The sequence below is a fragment of the Bombus huntii genome, chromosome 13 (assembly GCF_024542735.1).
Source record: "Bombus huntii isolate Logan2020A chromosome 13, iyBomHunt1.1, whole genome shotgun sequence".
Classification (NCBI taxonomy): domain Eukaryota; kingdom Metazoa; phylum Arthropoda; class Insecta; order Hymenoptera; family Apidae; genus Bombus; species Bombus huntii.
In genome coordinates this window covers 6500079-6512190 of record NC_066250.1, presented here as the reverse complement: position 1 = coordinate 6512190, position 12112 = coordinate 6500079, and the positions used below count along the sequence as shown (strand labels likewise).

The window sequence follows — 12112 nt, the reverse complement described above, 5'->3', positions numbered from 1 at the left end:
AAGCGATTAATAATTAATTTGTAATTCTTGTTGCGCTAAAATTGTATCAGCGCAAGTCAGAAAATGCCTGGTTAATAAAAAATACCGCAAAAAAGTGATAACGATATACGAGAAACTCGAGCGTAATTTGAACGTACTTTCGTTTTGTTTCAATTGATTTTGCATCCACGATATGCATCCACTTTACAAGTAATACTGCAAATCAGTTTGATGGATTCAAGGCTGCGCGTCTAGAGACAATACTTGACGCGATTCGACGAGGAGAAACGTGACAGTGTGAGGCATACTCGACGCCCGTCTCACCGCTCGTGGATGTCCATTTGTGTGCTGACGGATTAAGTTATCTTACAGCCTGTAAATCACGTCCGGTATATACTTGAACAAACAAACGTATAGGCAGGTTCGGATGAGAGCTATGTGTGAAGCGTACCGATGAATAAGAAGACCGATAAAGTATCTTGAAAACCGATCGATGTTTAATATGCTCCTGATATCCACACATTTTCGAGTAAAACAAATTCAATTTCTACAAATCATTTCTTCTCTCTCTATTCCTTCACTCGCGATCATAAAAAAGTTTGTCAGAATCTGTCGCAAAAATTACTCGAATTCCTCTTCTCATTTTAGCTCGCGTAAATTTTTTAACACACCGTCCATGTGTTTTTAAGAAAACGATTCCTTTTTCAACCATCGTGACAACCAAGTCTCGTAATACTGTCTGAGACATTTTTACCCCATTTTCTACCCTATCCCATTCTGCCCGATTCCTCGAAGCGTGGCTCGAGAGGACACCGCTCGTTCGCACGGTCTCGTTTCCAGTCGAGAGTTTTCCTATTTTCGCGGTAAAAGAGTAAGCAATTTTCTCCGAGAAGATAGAACGAGTTTGGGACCACCCTCTGATACTTCGGGGAGAACACACCGCGACAAGATGCGAGTGAGTGAGTATGATTGATGCGATTTGTCGTTCTCTCCTTACGCTCAACATCTCGTCCCGGCTTCTAGTTACGCCCCTGACGATACTTCTTTCGTCTACGGGGCATATCTTGCTTGGGAACGAACGTTTTACCATAGTTCAATTCGTGAATAGTTGAAAGAATGTTATTACGTTCCGACAGTGTCGTGGTTATCTTCTTTGGTGGCACTGATATCGCATCGATGATTCACCGAATGCATATTAGTTAAACTTAAGACGTCTAAATATTTTTATAAAAGGTGTGGAATTTGTGTCTGAGGTGTATGGTAAGTTTGTTTGTACTTTCTTTATGCATAACTTCATTACATAAAATTTATTTCACCGATGATTTTGTTTGCATTCTGCTCAGCATGTGGATTAAGTAATTTCTCACTCCATCACTCCTTTTATTGCAACTTCCATTTACGTGTATTTTTAGATTCTTTAAATTATTTATTGATTTCTGTGATCAATATTTTTCAAATCCTTGAAAAATTAATATTGTATATCGGACAGATACAGAAGCTAAGGATTTTGTAGATATTACTAAAAGTCTTGGTTTCTAAGTGTTATATTTTATGTCTTTAACAATTGAAGAAAGACAGGTTTATTAAAGACTGACTACAGAGTTGTTCACCGTAGAACAATTGTGAATATAGAAGTGGTACAAAAATTGTGAATGATTTTAATTTTATTATCAAATTGACCTGTGTGCGAGAAAGAGAGAGGGGCGAGAATCTCCCTCCGGAAACCTAGTATTGAAATCTATTTAAACAAATTCACACGTAACTAAATGATGTTTCGAAGTACGTGTTTATGGAAGGAAAGAAATTGTGCGTGGAAAATTCTTCTGCAGATAATCTGTTCTGTGAATAGACCGCAATAAAAGATGAACGTCGTAATCACTTAAGCTATAATGGATCGTCTTGGACGGATGTGTGCTGTCGTTCGATGCGACTCGTCAGTTATAGATCCAGAACGAAATACACAGTGCGTAACTCGGCGAAATTTCGATAAAAAGTGTCGCAGAAAAATGGTTTTGCAACGTGTCTTAAAAGAAGAAGTATTAGTGAGACGAAAGTAAATGTTCAAATTCATTCCCAGAGAAAATCAAATCCTTTAAATCCTCGAATCATCGATAATCTGGTTCTTAGTCTGTTTTCATACGTTCTTATCGAGTCAACAAAAGGAATTAATGCGGTGTGATTGATGCAACGTAACGACGTAGTTTCGTATTTTTTTTTGTTCTTGCTCGTACCTTACATATAAGCGTTGATAATACACGACCGATTCAGGAACTCTAGGTCAACTAGACAACTAGAGAGTCAAAGCTTAAACACTAAATCTATCGCTTATCGATCACAAAATCCCGGTGAATCTCACGTCAGAAGTTTTATATCTTTATCTATCCAGATAACGAAACATTCTAAAAAAAAAAAAAAAAAACACGGTCGACGAGTCGGAGTAATAAATCTGCTTCAAGCAACCCCTGGAGCGAGTTCTCCGCAACTATCTGTCGTCTTTAACGCATGTAGGTTTGCTCAGAATTCAGCAAATACGAATACCGCGGCATGCAGGAAGCGTACAGGAAACGTCTACACGGCGCATTTACTTCCGGCTGTGTAGGAAGAGCGCGCACAAATATCAATCAGTGGAGTCAAGAGTAGAATCAGGGTGGCCGAGTGGTTCCACATAATGCTGCAACCGGAGGTGAGAGTTGCACACCTTGTCTCGTGTCCATTCGCCACTGGCTCTGTACACAAACACACGACACCGTACCGGTCCATATACGTATCTTGACGCAACACAGCATCACCCACACGATCACCTGGAAAACGAATAAACATATCCACCCGTAGTGCCTACGCACGCATACACACAGCAGAGAAAATAACGTGTGTTAGTGGTTGGTAGCGTGCGGTGGCATCAGCTCTGGGGAATCGTCGTTTCGCTTGTGTATGTCTCGTGATATCCAAAGCGTGCGTCAGTGTGCGTGATCAGGGCCATGGTGAGTGGTTTCGTGGGGGTGGAGTAGGGAAGAAGAAGGCGTGCCTCGGAGGCGGAGTCTCCATCGAAAATCCCGGCATGCATCCAACATCTGTGTGGGTGTTCCTGCCTGTAGTGTCTCACTATCTTTCTCAGTCGTACTGCAGTGGATGATCAAGCTCGTGTGCGGTCTCTCCCCTCTCTTTCTCGCAGTCTAACTCGCGACTTTCGTCCGTCATCGCATGGGAGTTCCTCCACTATCAGACCCGTTAACAGCAGTCGGCGTCGAGGCACCCGCTATAACGTCTCTCACATCCCCGGGTGCTGGTGCTCGCCGTTCCTGACCTGTCCGGCCGATGGGCCGCACGGAAATCAGTGTCCTCGACAGCCGGAAGCTCGTTCCATTCAATACGTGTATCGTTATCCAACGAGCATCCCTTACAAGCGATCGGCATTGTCATCGACCGAACATCGTCAGTTTTAAGCATCTGACGTATTGCAAGAACCTACGTCGGAGTTACTGGAGCAAATTTCTGAAGGTTGTTGAGGGTTCATACTTCATGGAAAGGGATGATTTTTGGAGATCGTTGAAGAGGAACAGTGTCGGTGAGAAGGTTTATTCGAGCAGTCTACGGAGCAGCGTGTATTATTGTTCGTTGCTGTAATAATAATAAAAGAAAAGATAAGGGTGCGTGGTTCGCTGACACCCCGTGGTGGTGCAATACGCTCCTTGAACGAGGGGCGGATGTCGTGTACAGTGAAGGGAGGATTGTTGTAAAGAATAGTGATCGAACTTTCCGAGCACGATGATGGAAGTGCAGCAGCAGCACTCGCCTGTAGGGGTGGGTCCTCTGGACTTTTCACGCAGGGGTGTCGCGGAGGCGTCCGCTTTTCGTGTTGTCAAGCCGAAACAGTCGGCATCCTCGCTGGTGCATCAGCAAGCGTTGTCGCCGGAAACCAATAACAACGAGAATCTTCAGGAGAACCCGCAAATTCCTGTTGAAGCTGAAGGTAAGATCTTTTATCCATAATTGACGCTCCAATTTTCTTCACTCAGTGATTCAACCCTTAAATTAACGAGAGGTCGGGATTTCTTCAATTGATAGAGGAAGAATTTTTTAAATTGATAATAGTATCGAGTAAAAAAATTGTGAGACAATAGGTTAATGTGCAGATATAATATTTGTCGTTCCAATGACCACCAAACTGAATTAGAATTATCGTGCGGTTTCAAATCGCAGTTTCGTCAGCGTCCAACCCCATTAAATTAGAATTTCTGTTTCTGATCTAGTGACATAATATCTAACGAGACACGACCTTCGATACTTCCATTATCTGTCGTTCCCTATAAACGGACACAAAGCGTGCAATTATCATCGATTCAAAACACGAGTTTAGGTTCAATCCGCCCGTCATAAACGATTGTTGAAATTCAGTAACTAAAATCTGCGTTAAAACACTCTGTATACTAAACAGCAAAATGTTAAGGAACGAGAAAGAACGATTCTAAGCCGGTAAATTCTAGATTAAACGTAAAACACAAAATTACATTTCTCTCAATCCCGTCAAACGAGTTCTCAATTCGGTCCATTCGTTCAAGGATATTAAAATCTACGTTGAAGAAGACCTTGTGCGGCAAAAGATACAACTTTTATAAAAAAGAAAAAGAAGGTCCTAACTCAATAAATAGAACCTAAAATTAAAACTAAACACAGGCTGTGGAATTGCGTTTCCTTCTCTGAAATCTGCTCTCCATTCGCTAGAATCTATCAAATGCATTCAAAGGTAGCTGCAATTTGCATCCAAACACCTGTACGCTATAAAACAAAATTTCCAAAAGGAATGAATAATCGATGGTAGATTCTGAAATGAAACGCACATCGCAAAATTACAATTTCCCTTAACCGCATCAAGCGCACCCCGATCGTTTCTGCATTTCTCTCGCGGGTTCGCGTCTCACCCCTGACATTCATCCCGTTGTCGCCTGTCATCATGCTATCTATTACCTGCCTATTATCTCTGCACCGTGCCGTTTACGCCCTTGAATTCGCGCCGACACCTGAGCTGGCTCTCCGCGCGTGTGCACGCGTGTACGTGTACGCACGTTTGCCCGGTGCGTACATGGATCGGGACTCGACTCTGCACCACTGATTCTCCGTGGCGAAATGCACGTACACGCGCACGCTCCAATGTCTATCTCTCTACTATCATGTACGAATAGTTGTTTCTATGTGTAGGTGCGTGCGTGGGCGCGTGCAGGTGCGTAAAGGGCACGCAAGAACAGTCGTTCAACAGGTGAGAGGGGATGAACAGGCATTAGACGACTACCTTTACTAATACTGCTAATCAGGCTAACAGCTAACGCAATAATATCAAGCTGGTAGCGTGTAGGAATTGGCTTAAACGGTTTATGCGATAATTGCCAGGTGATGGGCAGGAGAGAGCTTCCTCTCCTTAAGGGTAGCATGCTTGGTGTCTCATTTACAGGATAAGCTTTAAGGGGGTGGTGACGAAGATTGAGACACTTCGATTCATTCGGTTATCGTTCTTGTTTATTAAATCGGCTTTATTCCAATGTAATTATTGTCTGATTAAATAAACTCTTGTGGATTGAATTTATTTGTATATATCTGATCGTAACTTCCTACTATATGAGCGACGAATTGTCGGTAGCTTAACTATATAGGTAATTATAGGCAGAGAATCAGTTTAACTTTAATAATAAATACGCGAACAATACACTGAATGATCTGTTTTTGGCTTCGGATGAATGTAGGTAGCTTTCTTTTGTTGTTGGACTGTAACTATCTTATTCAAGTGAAATTTGTTTGCATAGTTGAGAAACAGGTAGAATAATTTCTAGATTAACAAGTAAATTGTTTCCTCAAGAATGGGACATTTAAAATCTATTATCCTTTTGAACAAATAAAGGCAGGCCTAATCCTACTATATTTACATGTTTCTCACAACTGAAAAACAGGCAGATAATCTAAGGCTGGATTACCTCTAAAATTTACCAAGTCGATTAGAAAGTAAATTGTTATTTCAAAGACATTACAACTAAATATTATTAAACCAAAATCGATATTAAAGTGATCTTAGTATACACAAATGTTGCTGATAATAAAACAACAGTTAGACAATCCAAAGATAGGGCAGTTCTGTAAGATTTACCAAGTGAATCGTCGAACAGCTTGTTTTTTTAGAAACAGGAGATCTAAGAGTCAGAAGGTATCGATTGCAGCTTGTTCAAACAAAAATCCATCCCGCGGCCCCTAAGCTGGTTCAGCGCGAGTACCGTACGCAGGTGGGTCCCCGCAAACCGTCCCCAAGATTTTCCTTCGGAAATCACGCTATAGGATTTACCGTTTGTAGATTTACGAGCGAACGATAGGTCGAAAGAGGCAACACGCAGGATAAGCGTCGCACGAACAAACGCAAACGATATCGCCGATGCTCACGGGCAACAAACACGCATTACCTGCGCAGTGTGTACACATACAGTATCGATGTTGGTTTATACACTTCTAACCGCCTGGTCATCTTATCTCGACTGCGTGGTGTGCCCGCTTTATAGGAAAATATGATTTATTTCTGATAATCCTGCGAGAATGAGATAGCCTTTGCGGCGTGGCGTGCTAATCTTTCACCGCTATCTGAGATTATCCCGACCTGTACTATATTGCCCGGATTACGGATTTCATTCCTTCTTTCTTGCTGCTTTTCCTTCTCTTTCATTTTTTTTTTTCTTTTCTCTTGATACGTGCATACCGTGTATCGACGGTCGATTTCAGACCGTTAGCCGGCCAAGAAAGCGCAGTTTTATTCCAAGAAGCACGCAGTTTTATTCCAAGAAGCACGCAATAGCAAAATCCAATTTTGATAAGTTGGCTGATTACCTGTTGGCATTAAATATAACAACTCGGCTGAATTTCCAGGATTATCTCGAAGCTAATTGTCGAATTTCTTTCTTTCTGGTGGATGATTGAGGAGATCTACTTATAATTTGCTACACGTGAAAGAAAATTGTAGATCGTCGCGTACTTTGATTCGATCTAGTATATAGTCGATAACGTAAGATTGCAATCGGCGGTGCAAAGTTCGAATTCCAGTACGCTACCGGTTTGTCGATCAAAAAGACCGGGGGAAATGAATGGTGGACGTTCGTGGATAGGAATGCAGCCACGGAGAAAAGAGAGCGAATAATGGCCAGGGCAAGGTTGATAAATAGAGAAGGGTCTCCCTCCTTTCTAATAAAGACGCTCTTGTCGAGGGGTTGATCTTTCGTACGGCCAGGGAATACCAAATTTGTCAGAGCTGAAGACGTCGGTTCACCGTTAGCGGCTGCTCCGGCGACGCGAATAATGATGCATGAACGATTCAGAAATATGCTCCATCCTTTCTTTTCCTCCTCTGGTTCTCCTACGTATTCTCACCAGGATTTCACGTAACATTGAGTCGAACTCCATATCTCTAGTGGCAGCATATTTCACGGCGGTCTTTTTCTGCTTTCAGGAGGATGCAACGTTCGTTTAATGTTCCCCAGACTGTGGGCTCCTTTCGGAAATGCTACCGAGGTCACGAACCTACCCCCTTTGCCCAAAAGTCATTCAGGTACGTGCAATCTCATTGATAGTTTCGAGGGTAATTGGAACAGATCTTACGTTAATTTACTTTACGTAGGATTAAAAGATATGAATGTTGTCTAGCCAATTTTCGGATAATTAACACATATCGCTACAATATCAGATAAGAGATAAGTTTAAAGCTTCCTGATTTCGCAAATCCCAATATAGGCGACCCGTGTCACAATATCGAAATTAATTTAGTGATTAATTTTAGAATTAATAGAATTATCCAACGATACATTTTAATTATCTCAAACGTTAAATTTAAACATTTATTTATTACATTTTTACATAATTTAACTGTAAATGTACAAATATTTCCTATGCGTATATAAACAATAGATTGCTTTTCGAAAAGAAGTAAAAATGTCAAATTTATTTAACATTCCGTGGTGTAGTGTTTAATAATATTCTGTGAGTACTGTAAAAATTTCATTGCGATATGTGAGTTGAAATTATGAAGAAAACACTTAATGGAGGGTTTTACTGTGTTATCCATATAAAAAAACAGTGGGCGTCCATTTTGATCAGGAAATTACAAATTCGTTCGGTTTAATGGTGTTTTAATACGTCAAAGAGCCAGCTCCGAAGAAGGTGTAGATGGGCGGCTTGTTGCCCCGTTCAGCTTCCTCCTCAGCCCGGATGACGAGTAGTAGTTTTTATTTGTCGATCGTTAAGAACGACCGGTCGTCCGATGATTGGGATAAATGGTAGCACGCGTCATACCGCGGAGGGACATCGGCCCTTCTAACTCCTGCCGTCCCAATTGGAGCAGATTAGAGGCGCAGTACAGGGATTCGGGCCGTCGGCCCCTTTGTACTCGTACATCGGTCGGCATCTCAGTTCTACCTACCCTGAATTAGTAACATCTTGTCATGTTAAACGCTCGTGCATATAGCTCATCCTCTCTTCCGACTCCTTGGTGCACGTGGCCATTCATTACGTTGCGTCCACCTAGATAATCTTCAGAATGATCGACTAAGTCATTCAGCTGCGAGACTTCCTTGCTTCTTTAAAACGAAGACGTCTGTTCAGTAATTTATAAGAAACTCGTAAAAGAAGACTCATAGGGTGAGAATTAAGCAATTCATTGAAATATTATTTTATAATATTTTAAACATTTACGGTCGTATCGTACGCTCGAATTGTTTGTCCACCTGGACACGTTCGAAGTAGATAAGACAGTCAGAATCAGGCTTTTACGGATAAACGTGTCTTTAATTACAAATTCATACTAATCAAGCAGGAGACAGGTTTGATTAATCGTTGAGATCAGTACACCGTGTTGAAAATCGTATCGTAGACGAGTATAATGCATCGTTAATATGGTGATCGAGCAGCTTCGATGATTTATTTCTTACAATCTGAACTATTCTTTATTGCGTCTTTCATCTCGTAGTCAGAGATTTTAATCGATGTCCAGATACCCTCACGATGTTCTTTCTTTTCTTCCTCGTGTTTCGTATGATATTTCAGATCTTGCTACTGAAAGGCAGCCAAGGATTAGATTTAAATAGGTAGTGACACGAGGATGAAAGAATCATTTTTGAAAACCCACATCTTCCTGTCACTTGGGTTCATTGATGGCGGTCTTTGCCATACAAAAGTCGTAGTTTCTTTCGATACGTTGGTAGGCAGGACGGAAGGGGTTTGAAAACGGTGAAGTGTGTAACGGCTTTAATAGCGGCAGATCGCTACGCAGTAAACGACTGACGGACGACAGAAGATTAAAGTTGGCCGTTAACTCGATCTAATTGTTCCCCCGGCTTGGCCTTCCTTTATTAATCCACGTCCACAAGCATCTTTGGCATCGCCATCATTGTCATCCCTTGTCACGAGCCTCCTTCTTGATGCTACTTGCGGATCCATTGTTGCGTCTCTGTAAATTATCTTGCAACTTCCAGACAAATCGTGACGACGGCTAGTGCGACCAAACGATTGAATTCCTTGGAGTAATATTCGTAAAATTATAACAATCATGATTTGCCTGTCAATCACTCCAAAATAACTTATATTTAAACATAACGATTTATAATTTAACAAAATACAGTTGTTCTGCGATATAAATGCAGACACAGTTGTGACAATAGTATTTTGTTAATAAAAAATTAGTTACAATTTCGTTTCGTTAAAAAACGTTCAGATGTATTGAAGAAAATCTGAGGATGCTACAGTATCCTTATGCTTGCTTTGAAAGAGGCAAACAACAACAAGGATCATTTTTGTTACGAACCTTTCAATTTATATTAAAAGACGCGTAGATGATTTCGTGAATATATTAAGAATTATTTGAAGAAAATTACATATCACAAAACTATCTATCGATTTCGTGTCCTATCTCCTTTGAATCAAGAAACGAGAATCAAAATTTCAACAGTTACTTCTTCCAGTTTCCCCATTTCTCTATTCCAGTGCGTTATAAAATTTCGATCAGAGGCGTTCTCGTAAAAGAATAACTTCGTTGGATGCGTTTCTAGAATTTTTTGCTTCGGCTCGCGCGCGCGTCGCGCTCTCGAATAGAAACGTAGCTGGCGGAAACGTGAAGCGAATCCTCCATGAGCTACCAGATGTATATGTACGTTCACGTAAATACGCGTGTTGAGGCGTGCAAGCGTATGCAAGCACTGCCGAACCCGGACCAAAGTAACCCATCTGCCGGACGGTTGCCACGATGGTGACGGTTTTTCTCGCCGGCTTGCACCGTCGGTTTTTACCGCATTCCAGCAGAGCCAGACGTGGCATTTGCGTAAGCAGTTCTTCCTATCTTGCCCCGAGTCACCATCTGTCCGGACTTCCTCTACCTTTTTCTTTTCGCTTTTGCCCCAGACTCGTCTTCTACCCTTTGCTCCGCGTCGATTATTGCCACTCTCGCCTTCTTCGGCTGCTCTCAGTTTCATTCGACTTTTTCGACCATATCCCGTTCAGATACTTAGGGTTTTATGAGAGATTTTATAGACTGTGTTCTGAGGTCATAAAGGTTCCGTTTATTTAGTTTGTCCTCGTGTTAATTCCGTATTCGATCAAATCAGAATTATCGATAGAATCTATAGTTGAAAAAAAAATATATAAAATTGAAAATTAGCAATTTGTAACCATAATCGGGCATACATATAAACGTTCACCTGGATTAACGTAATCAGATGCAAATTAAAAACGAATTATAACATCAATAATGCCGTTGACACACGAAAATTAAAGCTATTTCTTTAAATTTCTTAAAACGGGTTTATTAGGCTTGTATCTGTTCTGGAATGTTCCTCAACTCATCGATTCAATTACACTCGTCTATCATTTCAAGCATTTAATAATAGCTTAATCCGATATTTGCGACAATTGCAACTTCTGTTATTGATAAAACAGTATTAAGTAATCTAAATTGATTTATTTATCTGTCTCTTATCGAATACGATGAATAAGCGAAATATAATCGAGTAGATTTTCGTCTTTTCATATGAGCAGTTCAGGAGAAGAACATGACCAACCATATTTCTTTATCTTTTACGAAAGATTAATAATAAATTTAATTCGTTGTTATACATTTTACTAAATTTGTCTTTTTAATTGGTTTTGGAGCTGATCATCTATTGTTCCGACCTCTTTATAATCTAAATATAAAATATTTATTGTTATAATATTAAAGCATTAAAGATATTAAAACGTTGCTCCTCACCTTGATAGTTGTATGTTTGAATTTTACAAAGTTTATCATAGTTTGTATTCATTTTCAGCTTCCATATTAAAATACTCTTCTTTAATCATAAAGCGACATTGAAATCAGAAAATTAACAAAGCTGTACTTGTCATATTTTTCTCCTGTTGTCTTCGTATCTTAGATTCATCCCAAAGGTTTGTTCACGTGTACTCATCCCTAATCGAATCATCCCCTATTTTAACTTCTCCCGCAGGATCGTGCAATTTTTTCTTTTTTTTCCACGAAGTCCTCGGCAGACTCGCAGGCGTTTCTCATTACATTAGGCTACTCTACCGAGACTCCTGACGTATTTTGATTCGATTGCAACGCCACCCGGAGACACGATAATAATCGGCCCTTGCAGAACGAGAATGGTGGAGAGCTTTAAATGCGATTAACCGAGACCGGTGCATTATATACCCAGGCACGTGACCGCGTGTCACGCGCGCGGATTATAAATATAATATACTGGGTGTACACCGTGCATCCTAGAAGAGCTGGATTGATATTGTTCCCCATTGGAAGGGTGGAAACACAGAACGCCCTCATTCTTCGTGATAGAGAAACGGCAATGGATCTTCTGACCGATGAAGGTCGTAAATCACTGCCTGAAGAGTCCGTTCTCGATTATTAGAAATACCAGACGCGTATTCGGCGTTAAACCTATCAATACATTCCGCTGATTATCGCCTTGATGATCGCTCGTACCGTTGTTGCTATTGTTCTGATTTAAATACTCACGTATGTGGCGATAATCTATCTGAAGTGTGATTATGAATGTCAACGTATTTGCTGGATTTTGGTTCACTTGTGATTAATTTTCAGAATTTTCTAATCTAGTATCGAGGTTCGATC

General features: G+C 40.7%; 1 protein-coding gene across 2 annotated transcripts in view; it reads left to right on the top strand.

Moving 5' to 3' along the window:
- Positions 1–1546: 1546 nt before the first annotated feature.
- LOC126872645 (fez family zinc finger protein 2-like) overlaps positions 1547–12112 on the top strand; it is a 29015-nt gene continuing 18449 nt past the window's right edge. The window contains exons 1-3 of one of the 2 annotated variants that reach the window (XM_050632749.1): positions 3813–3949; positions 5176–5233; positions 7454–7552. In XM_050632749.1, the coding sequence (XP_050488706.1) occupies positions 7474–7552 (79 nt within the window). In that variant the 5' untranslated portion in view covers positions 3813–3949; positions 5176–5233; positions 7454–7473. Of the gene's footprint in view, positions 3950–5175; positions 5234–7453; positions 7553–12112 lie in introns of both variants that reach the window. The other variant, XM_050632748.1, reaches the window with a different exon arrangement.